General features: G+C 34.5%; 1 protein-coding gene across 1 annotated transcript; it reads right to left on the reverse strand.

The window, feature by feature from the left end:
* Positions 1 to 3,587: 3,587 nt before the first annotated feature.
* On the reverse strand, positions 3,588 to 14,767 carry LOC141398341 (probable cytochrome P450 313a4). The gene is made up of 7 exons (XM_073975628.1): positions 14,761 to 14,767; positions 14,505 to 14,693; positions 14,359 to 14,437; positions 14,152 to 14,284; positions 4,554 to 4,700; positions 4,058 to 4,493; positions 3,588 to 3,748 (listed from the first exon to the last, which is right to left on the reverse strand). The coding sequence occupies exons 1-7, from the start codon at positions 14,765 to 14,767 to the stop codon at positions 3,588 to 3,590; spliced, it is 1,152 nt and encodes a 383-aa protein (XP_073831729.1).
* Positions 14,768 to 15,440: the final 673 nt, after the last annotated feature.

Genomic DNA, 15,440 nt, shown 5'->3' on the forward strand with positions numbered 1-15,440 from the left:
CAAAAGTATAGCATGTCTATGGAAGAAGAATAGACCTCCTTTATATTGATGCAAAGTATGTTGGCGTAAGTGGGCAAACAACCGAGATATCACAAAAGTCAATAGTATATCCTATTTTCCAGTTTTTGTAATAGCGCTACTGGTTGGAATTTTGATTGGATAGTCACGAAATTTTGGGGGTTGATGGAGGCCCCACAGAAGAAAAAGCCTATTGATTTTGGTGATAGTCGGATAATATTTAGGGGTCGGAATGGGGAAAAACTTATGGTGAGACAAAATCAAAGTTTTATTCTTTGTGAATACATCGGCTTCCAGTAGGGGTATTAAAACGATAAAGACTGTTAATGGAAGAATAAAATATTACCTTTATATTGGAGTAAAGTAGGTTGGCGAAGGTGGCCAAACAGGGAGATACCACAATAGTGGGTAATGCGTTACAGGTTTTTTGCGTTACAGGTCGCAATTTTGATCGGATAGTCACGAAATTTTGGTTGCTTATGGGGGTCCCAGAGAGAAAAAGGGAATAATATGTTTAGTGGTAGTTGGATTATATTCCCTAAAAGAAATGTTTACCAGTGAAAAGCTTATGCACAGGGGTAGTGGTGTAGGGTATCACATGGTCGGCTCCGTCCCGACTATAGCCTTTGCTCACTTGTTTTTATTATTTTGTTTTTAAGTCATTCATACGTATGAATATAGATGAAAAAGTAATAAAACAACGTATTTATACCCAAAAGTCACTATATAATATAATTTCACCGCTTTTATAAGTATCGCTTATAACGACTATCGCTTATAGCTTCCAATTTTGGTCGGTCCCTTGACCGACGTTATAAGCGATTTCGACTGTATTTACATAAAATTTTAATGATCATCAAGGGTCATAAATTCCACAAATTTGTGTGTACAAGCATGTGTATATTATAGCCTAGACAGACGGCAGTCTTAATTTGCATTAACAGCCTTAATTCAAATTAATTTGAACATTATCCCCTTTCTTAATGCACAAAATCGAAGGAAATTTAAACTGAATTAAGCAATTTCAATATGGCAATGCTGTTGAAAATCAATTGTCTTTTGTCAAATTTCCATGTTTAAGAAAATAAAAAGGGAAAGCAAATCAGCAATTTTCGCGTTTCTTCAAAATAAGTAGTGGTCTTTCGCGAGCAGAATAGCAGCTAATCGTTTTTCACGCCTTTTAACAAATTTCTTTTTCAAATTTTTATTTTCACAAAAAATGCCATTACCCACCATACCAATTCTATCGAAAATTATATCTTCCTCAAATGTTTTTTAAAGTTTTGCAATATTTTTATAATATTAAAAAGACTCAAAAATATCGCGAATAAATTAAATTTATTTTTGCTTCATCGTGGTGAAAAGATCAAAGGTAGAAAGTGTATTTGTTTCGCATATTTTGGCGAACTTTTGTAAAGCTTTATGAAATGGTCTGCTGGGTACAAAGAAACAACACAAACAGCTGTTTCATAAATGCAGATACTATCGTCTGTCAGGGTGAAAAATTAATTCAAATTAGGACATTTTTAATGCAAATTAACTCTGCCGTCTGTCTAGGGTATTAGGTGATGTTTCGTTTACAAACTATCAACGGCATTAACAATTTGTTCACTTCACTTTCTGTATTTATGTTTTCTTTTCAGTTCTCATACTTTAATTTTTCTTTTGTAATTTTGCTTTTTTTTCTTTTTCTTTGTTTTTTTTTTCTTCTTTTGTTTGTTGCACTTTATTTAATTTTTTTCAACAAATATTTGAGAGAGAAAATCTTAACAAATGAGCAAATGCTAATAACACTAGAAATCAATGTTTGAAAATAATTTAAACACAAATAGGTAACACTATGTAGGGACTGAATTGAAGCACAATTTGTCTGAGATTTAATTATAAAATGAGTATGGATCAATTAACGATATTTAGCAGCACTAATAAGATTGGCAATTAGAATAATCGATTTTGGCGAGTTTTTTTTTTCAATTTGGCGAAATTTCCAAAAATCACTTCTTTTCATGGAACAAAACAAAAACGATTTCCCCATGACTATCTGCTACACTATGAAAAACAATACTTGGGTATTTCTTGTACTTTTCACAAAACATAAGCTTGATTTTGGGGTTAGTTGGTACCGAACCGGCTATTCTAGCAGCGATTTTAATGGACGTTTAGGGTTTTGTATCACTTCACTTGTCTGAACAATCAATGCGGCGGTAAAACACAAGACAATTCGATTCGTTTATGTTACGTTTGTTGAGATGACGAAGGAGAACTAAATCTGCATACGGGACCTCCACCAAGTGAGCGAATTTTGCATGCCAGCAACAGAAAAGCATTCAAGAATTTTGGTCTCACTTAACCTTTGATACATCAGCCTGTGGTAATATTAAGCAATTCAGCCTATAGGAATGAATAAATATCAAATGAGAAAAACAAAACCTGTGCGAAAAGGGAAAAATAATTACCAATTGAGATATTTTAAAGCATATATTGTGAGGGAAATCAATCCAAATACATAACCATGTATTTATTTAACAGGAAAAATCTCCTGACATAACCTTGTCACGAAATTCCATGCAAGAAAGCTATAAAAAAAAAGATTTTTTTTTTCCTTTTCTTACCAAACAAGCAGCAGGGAAACAAAATTAAAGGCTTACTTACTGAACAAAGTAGAAAAAGCACAAAAAATTAATATGGGAATCGTTGTAAGTGAAGATACTTTTAACTTCAGCACAAGTGCTACGCAGGTTAAAAAAAAACCTTGTATTAACTTTTTTTTCTGTAGTTGACGGTATGAGCTTCAATAAACCAAATGAACGAGAAAATCTAAAAAATTCTAGATGAAACCTTGGTAATGATTTCAACTAACGTTTCTATTCCAAAAATGTTGGTAAAAGCATAAAAATAAATAAGGGTAGAACGTCAATTGGCTGATAGATAATTTGCATACGTTCACGCATATTGTCCACAGAGGTCGCCGTACTGAGCCGTTAAAATTTAAATGCAAAAAAAAAAATTAATAAAAAAAACTATTGCAAGAAAAATCCATATGCAATGCAAGCGCCATTACAAGGTATCTCCAAAACGTATTTTAAATAACTCTAAGAAATTATCATTTCTTATCTAAATGTATCTATATTACATAAACTTTAAAATGTCGAAAAACTTTTTTTTATTCAATAAAATTCTATAGAAGAAGTTGACCGCATAGCTTGTAGCTACATGGAATAAAATATCTATGTATGATAAACGTCTCCTCCAAATGTCATTGCTCTATCATTATCCGTTTAGAAAATATAGATTTTTGACACAAAAAACCCATTTTGGACACACTGTGCGACGCATCATTTGTGCAAGGGCAAACGCTATATAGTACTATTTTCCTTATCTGATATGATGTGTTTTCACTTTTACTTTCATTCTACAACAAAAATGCGGTTTTCATAAAAAGAGGTCTTACGACATTATCTTGCAAGACAGACGATGACATATGATAGCAAATAATCTGTTTTTTTTTTTTCTATTTTATTTAATTACTTGATTTACATATTAAATATTTTATATTAAAAAAAATTCCATCATGTTCTCTTCTCAATACTTAGCGGGGGATTTTTAGATAAAAACAATGCTAGATGATTTTCAAACACCAAATCCTCTATTTTGGCTGTCGTTGAAAATTTGTACCTTTTGATTAGTTTTGCAATTGCCACTCTAAGGCTAACCTCGCCATAACGCATACCTGAAAGAGAAAGAGAGGAAGGGAGAAACTGGCTTTAAACATTGAACGAATTTAGCTCGAAGAATCCACAGAAAATATAAAATGCACTCCTTCACGTTAGTACATATTCATTAAAATATCAGGTATAAACAATTCAAAAATATTTGAAAAAGTAAATAAGTATCAGTCGGTCCTGCCGGCAGCAATATACAAAAATCTGCAATTGCAAGTAAGTACGCCTTACACCTTTAATGCCGGGGTTCGATTGTAAGGCATCACCAACATAGCATTTATCTACGTTACATATCTTCAAAAATTGTCTCTACTCACCCAAACAATATCGTATTCCTTTCCCAAACGGAATATAGGCATAAGGATGACGTTTCTCTACATTCGAACGCAGAAAATTTTCCGGAATAAACATTTCAGCGTTTGGACCCCATATCTTCTTATTACGATGTAAATTATAAATATTTATAATAAGATCAAGACCTTCAGGTAAAACCAGACCATTATTTAGTGTTAGATTTCCACCAGATATGCAACGTCCAGTCTGTGGAATAGTAGGCAACAATCTCATTGTTTCCTTTATACACATATCCAAATATTCAAGTTTCGCAATATCTTCATAGGTCACTTCAACCTCTCCATCGTCGTTATCGGGAAATATTTTACAGATTTCGTCATAGGCTTTTGATTGAAATTCAGGATGCATAGCCAGCATGAGAATGGTAAAATATATTGTAGATGAAGTTGTTTCAAAAGCCTAAAAATTAAAAGAGTTTTATTAAAAAATTCTTTAGTTAATTTCTTACACATAGCTTACCCCAAAAAATATTTGGATCATGCTCGTTATACCAAGTTCGTGAGGAATAATGTTGCTTTTAATGGCATTATCTAGACAATTGACGGCTGCATAAATGCTAGTTGTGTAATTTGAATCAAATTCTCCACGCGAGAAGTCTTTTAGGGTCTGAAATAAGAGAAAGGCAGAGTGATAAAGCTCAATCAGTAAGGTAATATTTTGAACAATTTCTAGCACAACTTCATTTTGAAATTATTACTCAAAGTTCAGTTCAGTTTTTGCCTCTCAGTGAACAAGACGCATTTGATAATGTCGGAAAAGAAAAAGTCAATTTGTGGCAGGTGCTTTAAAGTGATGGACAGCAATGTTTTTATTAGATGTAAAATTTGTTGCTGTAAATTCCACAGGCTTTGCGCGGGTGTTAATAATGACTATGATTTTAAATTATTGAAATCATCTTCGAATATTGTTTATAATTGTGATGATTGCTCAGCAGTATCGAGAGAATTGATTGCCTCAATCTCTATTTTGTCAAATGAAGTGAGAGAGCTTAAAATGCAGTTTCTGTCGTTTACTGGCAGAAAAAATAATACGTTGCCCAAGGCCAATGTTTCTTCTCGTCATGAGGGTCATTCACCTGTTACAAGTGATTCGTCTCACATAAATTTGCCTACTGCCAACACTATTGCCGATAACTCTAATAGTCACGTTGTTGTTGCTGATGCTGTTTCTAGTGTTAAGTGGGGTTCAGACGATCAGTTTTGACTGACAGCTTTGCTCAAATAATCGGTTGCTTGCCAGTGTGGTCGTTCATTTTTGTCAGTCATCAGGCAACCACAAAATTTTTTGTGGATGTTGGACAGTCAGCTGTTGGTTGTTTGTTTGTTTGACCGTGTGAACGAAACAACGTCAGTCAAGGAATAAATTAGCAGAGTAAATATCAAATAAAAGTTAAAAAAGTCGTGTGTTTTTATTAATTTGATTGATTATTATTGCAAATAAAATATAAAATAGCAGACAAAAATCTTTTCCTTCATTTTAATATCGGCCAAGCAAAAAATTGCAAACAAAACGACAAACATGGACAACGAAAATGAATTTTTAAAGGAATTTTTATGTTGCTACGAAATGCAAAGATGTCTCTGGGACATAACCAGTCCAGAATATATGATGCGCGACATTAACCCAGATATGCCCATTGCTTGATCGTGATCATTTTAAAAGTATTTTTATATTATTTTAGAAGCAAATGTGAAATAAAAACAGTATGTTTATATGTTTTTTAAAAATTTTTTGAAAAAAGTGGTTTTTGAGGCCACTTTTGGTCACAGGGTTTTATCTTATAACTGGGAGTTATGGGACACAAAACATTTGACATATAGTCCAAAGACACCTTTTCGGCATCTAGTTAACGTTTTTTCGTAGTAGGCTCCACATCTTGTATGTTTTCGTTATAAAACTACCCAATAATTAATCGGTCATAACGCAAATCATTGTAAAAACTAAGCGATAGGTGGCAACTTCGATGAACTAGGCCTCAAAACTCAAAAATAGTAGCTCAAAATAATGGAATCGCATAATATCCCAAGAGCTTCAGATGTGTACTGAGTATATCACCAAAATAAACGGTACTTTGATAAACATAACATATCAAATTACCAAGAATTTTGTGTGTCCTATATATAGGACGCTGGGCATATCTGGGTTAAAACAAAAGCATAAGGAGAACTACTAAATGTTATGAAGAAATACGAGAAGGATTGTTCTATTGACGACGTCAAGAAGAAAATAAACGTAATCCGCTCATCGTACAGAAGGGAATTGAAAAAATAAAGCAATCTGAATCTTGTGGAGCTGGAGTGGACAGCGTTTGGCTCAGAATCTCGAATTTCTTTTAAAATATTCACATGTGAATATTGTTTTCGGGAGGCTATCCATTTTTTTACCCATTTCCTTCTTCTTGTCACTTTATTTTCTTCCTCTAAAAGCGAAATGATCAAAAATGCACATCCAATCTTTTTGCCATCCATATTTATTAATAAAAGTTGTTATTTATATGATTTTATAGCTATGTGAACACAGTAATTTTTCAACTTGACTGTTGGTTTGTCATCCAACTTGAATGACTGTTTGGCCGCTACGAACAGCACAACAAAACTGAAGCAATCGATATTTGACCAAAAGCTGTCAGTCAAAACTGATCGTCTGAACCCCACTTTAGTACACAAGATATGTCCGTTGCTGCTCTCATTGTGGAGAGGGATAATGCCAGTAATGTTAATGATGCCATTGCTTCTTCTTCATCTGCTAATGTTAACCACACTACATTTGTTGGCGCTGACGGTTCTCTCACTGCGAGTTTAAAAAATAAAACAAGTAAAAAATCGTTAAGTTCGGCCGGGCCGAACTTTTCATACCCTCCACCATAAAATATTCTGAACTAAAATGGAATAATTAGTTTTCATTCCTGTCCCCAATTTTAAGTGGGTACGTTAAAATGTCAGATAATGTACATAAAATGCCCTTTTTTATGGTGCCTATATCTAACTATATATGTTGACAATTTTTGGTGGGCTAGAAATTAGGAGGTGCCGTTATATAGAGGTTATTATAAAACATGGACCTATGTTGACAGTTTTTGATGGGAGCCCTTAATGTCAAATAACTCCTAATTCGGTTAAAAATTGTAGCTAGAATCCTCAAAATACCGAAAATCTGTACATAACGTGGGAACTTCAAATGACATTAACAGCTAGTTCGGGGGTATGTGGGCTATACGAAAATATGAACTTAAATGTACAATTTTTGTTGGATTTTAAATTTCAAATTACAAAATTTCGTCCAAAAAATAAAGCTAAGGTACGGAAAATCGGGAGGTTTGTTTTGGGGCTATACCAAAACATGGACTTACGTTCGGTTAAACATTTTAAGCAAAATCCTCAAAGTACCGAAAATCGGGAAGTATCGTTATATTGGGGCTATGTTGAAAATTGTTGATGCAGACGTGTGGTGACCACTACAACCTTCAAATGTCAAATTACAGTTAGTTCGGTTAAAAAATGTAGCTAAAATTGCCAAATTATTGAAAATTGGGAGGTACCGTTATATGGGAGCTATATCCGAACATGGAGTTATGTTGACAATTTTTGATGGAGAGGTGTTGTGACCACTAAGAACTTTAAATGTCAAATTACTGCTAGTTCGGTTTAGTATTGTAGCTAAAATCATCAAATTACTGAAAATCGGGAGGTACCGTTATATGGGGGCTTTATCAATACATCGACCTTTCTTGACAATTTTTGGTGGAGAAGTGTGGTGACCACTAAGAATTTCAACTGTCAAATGTTCAAATTACAGATATTTCGGTAAAACTTGTAGGTAAAATTCTCAAAATACCGAAAATCGGGAGGTACCGTTGTATGGGGCTATACCAAAACATGGTCACTTCTTTGGTCACTAAGAACCCTAAATATGAAATTATAGCTAATTCGGTCTACAAATGTGAATTTAAACGTCAAAATACCTAAAATCGTGCTGTAACGTTATATGGGGGCTATTCCAAAACATGGACCTATGTCTACTAGTTATTTAAGTTTATTAACATTTAAGAACCCTAAATGTCAATTTATAGCTAAATCGGTCTGAAGATGTAACTAAAAACGTCAAAATGCCATAAATCGGTGGTACCGTTATATGGGGGCTACACCAAAACGTGGACCTATGTCCACAACTTTTGTTATATAAGTTTATTGACACTTAAGAACCCTAAATGTCAAATTATAGCTAAATCGGTCTGAAAATGTACATACAAACGGCAAAATACCGTAAATCGGGGGTACCGTTATATGGGGGCTACACCAAAACGTGGACCTATGTCCACAACTTTTGTTATATACATTAATTGACACTTAAGAACCCTAAATGTCAAATTATAGCAAAATCGGTCTGAAAATGTAGCTAAAAACAGCAAAATACCGTAAATCGGGGGGTACCGTTATATGGGGGCTATACCAAAACGTGGACAGATGTCCACAACTTTTGTTATGTAAATTTATTGACACTTAAGAACCCTAAATGTCAAATTATAGCTAAATCGGTCTGAAAATGTAGCTAAAAACGGCAAAATACCGTAATTCGGGGGTACCGTTATATGGGGGCTATACCAGAACGTGGACCTATGTCCACAACTTTTGGTATATAAGTTTATTGACATTTAAGAACCCTAAACGCCAAATTATAGCTAAATCGGTCAGAAAATGTAGCTTAAAACAGCAAAATACCGTAAATCGGGGGGTACCGTTATATGGGGGCTATACCAAAACGTGGACCGATGTCCACAACTTTTGTTATATAAATTTATTGACACATAAGAACCCTAAATGTCAAATTATAGCTAAATCGGTCTGAAAATGTAGATAAAAACGGCAAAATACCGTAAATCGGGGGGTACCGTTATATGGGGGCTATACCAAAACGTGGACCTATGTCCACAACTTTTGTTATATAAGTTTATTGATACTTAAGAACCCTAAATATCAAATTATAGCTAAATCAGTCTGTAAATGTAGCTAAAAACAGCAAAATACCGTAAATCGGGGGGTACCGTTATATGGGGGCTATACCAAAACGTGGACCGATATAGCCCATCATCGAACTTGACCTGCCTGCAAACAAAAGACGTATTTTCCCAAAATTTCAGCGTTCTATCTCCATTTTTGTGGATGCTAGAGTGATTACCACAGACGGACGGACGGACGGACGTGCACCAATCGACTCAGAATTTTACCCTGATCAAGAATATATATACTTTATAGGGTCGCAAATGAGTATTTCAATGCGTTACAAACGGAAAAACAAACTTAATATACCCTCCATACTATGGTGGAGGGTATAATAAAAAAAAACTGAATTGGGAAACAGTTCATATGCTGCTTGTGTTGCAAATAATGCTAATAACAGTTCTCTCTCTAAACAGTACTCGGTGAGTGAAAATGCTGATCTTAACCCAGCAAATAATTTACACTGGGTTAATGCTAAGCCGAGAAAAGTTAGAAAAAATGTCGTGTTTGGTGAAAATGCAAATTCGGAATTAGAAGCAAAAAATGGATTCATTTATCCTCATTTAAGCCGAGTGTAACAACGGAACAAATTGTTAACTATGTGGTGAAGCATGCTGGAGTACCCAATCATGAATTGGAATGTTATATGCTTATTAAAAGGAATGTTAATGATATGAAAAGGATATCGTTCAAACATGGAGTTTCGGCAAGCTGGTATGCGGAAATGTTTAAACCGTGCTTATGGCCGTCTGATGTTAAAGTTCGGCCGTTTGAAATTCTATCTAAATGATTTTCTTGTCATGTAATTTTCATTAGAGATATTTAAGTAATATACGATTTGTATATATGTATATTTAATAATTAGCATTGTCTGGAAAGAATTAAGATTCTATAGACGAAATAAATAAATAAAAGTATTGTTCTACGAATTCAACAAATGTTTACATTTTTCCGAGATCATCTTTAAAATAAGTTATATTATCAGAAGCGAATGTATAAATTCAAGGATCTATGACACGGTGGCCCCAATAATTCAAATTTTATGGCCAGTTTCTCTAAGACGATTCGAATTCAAATTCGTTCGAATTGCTTCCAAACTCCTATTGTTGTAGAAGAAAAATTATTTGATTGAAAGCACAATGAATCAAATATTTTTCAAAAAACAGAAGTTTGGTAGTAAGTCGAACGAATTTGTTTTCGAATCGTCTTAGTGAAACAGGCCATTAAATTTTCGGCTTAAAAAATTTACTCTTTTTGGTTATAAAATGGGCGAAAAAAATTTAAAAATAAAATTGGTCGATATGGTACTATTTTTTGATGTCCTTGATAATCCCACAAAATTATATGACAGTCGGTTTAATAGTTTTTGAGCTAGAGTTGGCACCGTTTTCAAACTGTCATTTCGAGAAAAACATACAAATCAAAATGAATTTTTCCCTTCCATTACTCATATTTCAGTCAATATTGTTCCGATCGACTTCAAAGTATTACCACTTGCTGCCTATACTTTAAACTAGTTCAATAAATGAATTTTCTGAAATTTACAAGTGGAAGTCACCCCTTTAATAATTAAAATGCAATATTAAAATTTATGTTTTTGTTCCATTTGGTTTAAAATATCAAATGAAACAAAAAAATAATTTTCATACATTTTCGGAAACAGCTGACCTCCTTGCAAGTTCTTACAAAAAGTTGTTCGATAACTTTCCGCAATTTTTCTTGCTTGAGAGAATAAAATCCACTGAGACAAATTGCTGGAACTTGCTGGGAAAGTTATCGTACATACCTAATGTTAAAAGTCCCATTAAAAAGTTGGACACAGGATTGTATTCCATAGCAGTTTCTAGTTCATTATGTTGAACTTAGCGGTTAAAATCGCCTGGGCCTAATTATGCAATTTGATATCGAGTTGTTTCGAACCGAGTACTCAAAGTTGATATGACAGCATTTGTTATCGAGTAAAATTGTCGAGTAATGAACATAAATTTGGTCGCAGCTACATTACCTATCGTAAACAAACAAAATGAAAGATTTCTTCTTGTCTTCTTGTTCGAAATATGAAAATAGCTGTTTGTTGTCGGTTTACAGAAGAAAAATAATATTTGTAAATAAATATTGGCATTTTTTACACAGAATATCAAAAGAAATTAGGAAAAGTTATTGGCAATCTTTTTGAGAAATAGTAATAAAATTAGAATTAAAATAAATGCATTCATTAACCAAAAATTATTGTTTGCAGTCTTTAAAAAATAAGTCGAAAAAGTGAATATTTCGGCCGACATGTTATTCCTCAAATTTGCAAAAATGTTTTTCTTAAATATGGCGTATTAAAACGCGTTTGGGATGTTTGATTTTTCCTTAAGTAAATTTAAAAATAGATATTCAAAAACAAATATTAAAACTTATCGGAAATCCAAAGGTATTTTTTCTAAAAAGTGAGTCAGATGCTACATCCATGGTTCTTGATGGATCGCAATGAAACGGCATATAATGATGTATTTTTTAATGGTGATCATTGAAATCGAATGCTCATAAATATAAATGTACTCAGTGGAAATTATGGCCATTTTACTGTTTTTTCGACCTTAATTTAGTCGGCGTAGTGGCATCCACATAAACAGCGATTAAATGCCAGAATTATAACAAGCATCTGTACTCCATGTTAGGAGCGGCTTTTTTATTACTGCTTGTCTGGAAGCTTAGTTGGCAGCCCCAACCCAGAATCGGGTGCGTCAGGGTAATCGCCTGATCACCTTAAAACACATGATTACTGAAACCATAATAAGATACAACAAGAGGATTGGAAAGCTCATACGGATCGCATAATATCAGCAAGATTCCGCACGCGTGTTAGATATCTTACGTTGTACCTACTGAGAACGTTGAAGATTTCGACAAGAGTGCTTTCTATAGCCAACTCACAAATGTTTTAGATTCAATTCGCAGAGGAGATATAATGATCATAGTGGGCGATTTCAACGCTCAGGTAGGATTGGACAATAAAAATTTTGATATGTAATGGGCAAACACGGCTTAGGAACCATGAACGATAATGGTACACTTTTGGCAGAAACCTGTGCCAGCAACGCGCTTGTAATAGGTGGTACATTATTCCCTCACAAGAGAATTCATAAAGTCACATGGATATCTCGGGATTGTATAACGGAAAACCGGATAGACCATATTGCCATCCGTGAGACATGGAGACGATCACTGCTAGATGTATGTGAAAAGGGGAGCAGATGTAGGTAGCGACCACCATTTACTGATGGGTACACTAAGGTTTAAAGAAGCGGCAATAACCAAAGTTGCCAAACTACAAGAAGAAACCGTGCGCAACAGATACTCGAGGGATCTCGCTGCAAAATATGCCAAACTTCAACGCATAGCAAGTAATAACGTTGATAAATACTGGAAAAAAGCAAAGACCACAATTTTAGAAACAGCAGCCGAACATTTAACTTTCAGGAGAGATCTCAGAAAATGTTGGATATCAGACGATACGTGGATGCTTATCCAACAGTGGAAAAAAATAAACACAGCTAGAACAGCAGCTAAACACAGCTAGAACAAGATCAACGAAGTTTACCTTAAACAGAAAATACAATGAACTGGATAAGGGAGTTAAAAAAAAGCGCCAGAAACGACAAACGCCATTGGGCAACAAACATTGCAGAACAAGCCGAGATTGCAGCAACATCTAAGAAAACAAAAGAAATGTACCAAATGATAAGGAAACTCAATGGAAAAAAGACTACTTTTTCAAAGGGCAAGCCTCTAATTGGCCCAGATGGTACTTCCCATACGAGCCAACATACTGTCCATAAACAACCCAGTTCAGAATTCAAATATCTGCAACTGCGAACATCACGAAACTAGAGACGACATATGCACAGCACCTCCTTCCATAGATGAAATATGTCATGCCATATCATCCTTAAAAACTAACAAAGCAGCAGGCATTGACGAAATTGCACCAGAAATGCTGAAAGCGGACCCTTATGCAAGCGCATTAATCTTACATCCAGTCATCAACAACTTTTGGAATACTGGGGAGTTGGCATCCGACTTAAAGAAAGGTCTGGTAATGAATGTACCAAAAAAGGCAATCTTTCTCAATGCTCTAACTACAGGGACATGGAAAATAAAACAATTGCGTATCGGAGGGTTACTGCTTTCGAGAGTTATCGTTCGCACTGTTTTAGTGAAAAGTTGTGAACTTTTGTGGGGGAGTTACTCGAAGAAGTGGACCAATATAACCCATTTTAGAACTTGTTTTCATTTCTGCGCAAAATATTACGACTGCCAATTTTGGACCGAGTCGGCTTATCCATTCAAGAGTTATCTTGCGCACCATCCACTACACATGGCATCATAGCGGGTTTTTACAGCTTTCGGGCAATTTTCTCAGGATGTATGGACTTGCCTCTGAAAAAAATTTGTACCGTCGTAATAAGGGGGAGACGAATACAAGTTGCTACAACAAAAATCAAAACTATTCGAGAAGAAGTCTTAAACTGCACTTTTCCGAAAATTTTTGTGGGGGTACCCGAAGGAGTGGATCGATATAGTCCATATTCGAACCTGTCTGGTGGAAACATTGTGATGTGCAAAGTATGGAACACCTCGATGACTGCCTTCGAGATTTATTGTGCGCATCATTTTTCCCGAAAATTTTTGAACTCTTGTGGCCATATCATCCGTCTTCGGATTTAAACTAAGTTTAGACAAGATATTACGAAGGCCAAATTTTTAACTCAATCGGTTGATCCGTTTGAGGGTTATCGTGCGCTCCAGCCAGACAGACGCACGGAATCCAAATTGTCTGAAACGGATATCGTCCAAACATACTTGGGAGCTAAAACAATTATTTCAATGAAACAAATGCTGAGGGTATAAAAACAGTTGATTTCACCATCCAAAACCTCAATTTTTGTCATCATCGATTTCATAACTATGTACTGAAGTCAACAAAAGAAATATTTAATAAAAAAAAAAAATGAAATTATCCAATCGAATTCCATTGTTCTGCCCAGTATTGTGTAAAATTGATTTCTTACCTTGTCAATTGTTCTTATGAGGGCGTGGATAGCTTTGCGGCAATCCTTGAATACGGTCAAATTTGCAAGTTTCAGCAATAGTTGATTAAAATAAATAAATGTAAATGATATATCAGAAACATATTTGATATCACTATGGGAAAATATATAAAATTGTTTAGTTAGCATTTCTTTGCCAATATATTCAAGAAAAATTTTTCTTCTAACCGTGATACAAGGTCTGTGTAGTATTTTCGAGTAGTTATATCGATGTCCTTTGTATTGAGAACACGGCCCAGCATTGTTTCTGCAAAAAAAAAACTCAGGAAAAAATATATTTTTTTTTGTTTTCTAACATGTATCCTTACACTTACCGCATGCAATTTTAACTGTAAATTCTCGACAATGCCTCAGAATATCATGAGAATTTTCCATATATCCGTATTTATCTATATCCTCAAAAAGTTCATTTGCTCTTCTATTAAATACCGGTATAAATTCAATTAGAGTGGAATACTTAAAAGCTTCACTCATGAGCTTTCTATGTTGTAAATAGTCCATTCCTAAATTAATGCATGTAGTTTTGAATTTTATTTCAATTCTTCAATTTGCTAAGCCCTCTACCCTTACCTTCCATCGTTAATGGTCCGTTGCCAACGGCAGTTTTAATCCCATTATATAATTTGGCACTTTTATTAAGACATAATTTCGAAGTCAAAATATCCTTAATGATGTCGGGTTCAGCGGTTATAAAGTGTGCAAATGGTCCAGTGTACCCAAAAATTGTTGGCCCAAGTTCTTCGTGGGCATCACTGAGTGCAGTAATTATTGCTAAAATAAAAGTTCAAAATTGAATGATTATATTTTGAAAAGATTTATTATAGAATAGTCTTTAGATGTTAGCATGATAAAAGCCACAGATATTTTTTCAAAAATACAAGTATCAGTCGACTAGTTCGTTCGTGAACTATACAACTCTACTATATAGTCCATCTTCGAATTCGACTTTCCTACGGTGCAAAATTTTAGTGTTCTATCTCAATTATTGCGGACGATAGAGTGAATATACCCTCCATACTATGATGAAGGGTATAAAAATACTTTTGGCAGAACTGAAGTTTAGGAACTCTTGACGGATCGGCATGACTTTTTGCAGGTTTGCATCTTTTCATTATGTCACACGCTGAGGGAATATCGCTATCGCGAAGATAGCTGTAAAAACCCACTATGATGCCATGTGTAGTGGATGGTGCGCAAGATAACTCTTGAATGGATAAGCCGACTCGGTCCAAAATTGGCAGTCGTAATAT

This window comes from Musca autumnalis, unplaced genomic scaffold (genome assembly GCF_047663935.1).
Source record: "Musca autumnalis isolate F117 unplaced genomic scaffold, ASM4766393v1 scaffold_3, whole genome shotgun sequence".
NCBI classification, from domain to species: domain Eukaryota; kingdom Metazoa; phylum Arthropoda; class Insecta; order Diptera; family Muscidae; genus Musca; species Musca autumnalis.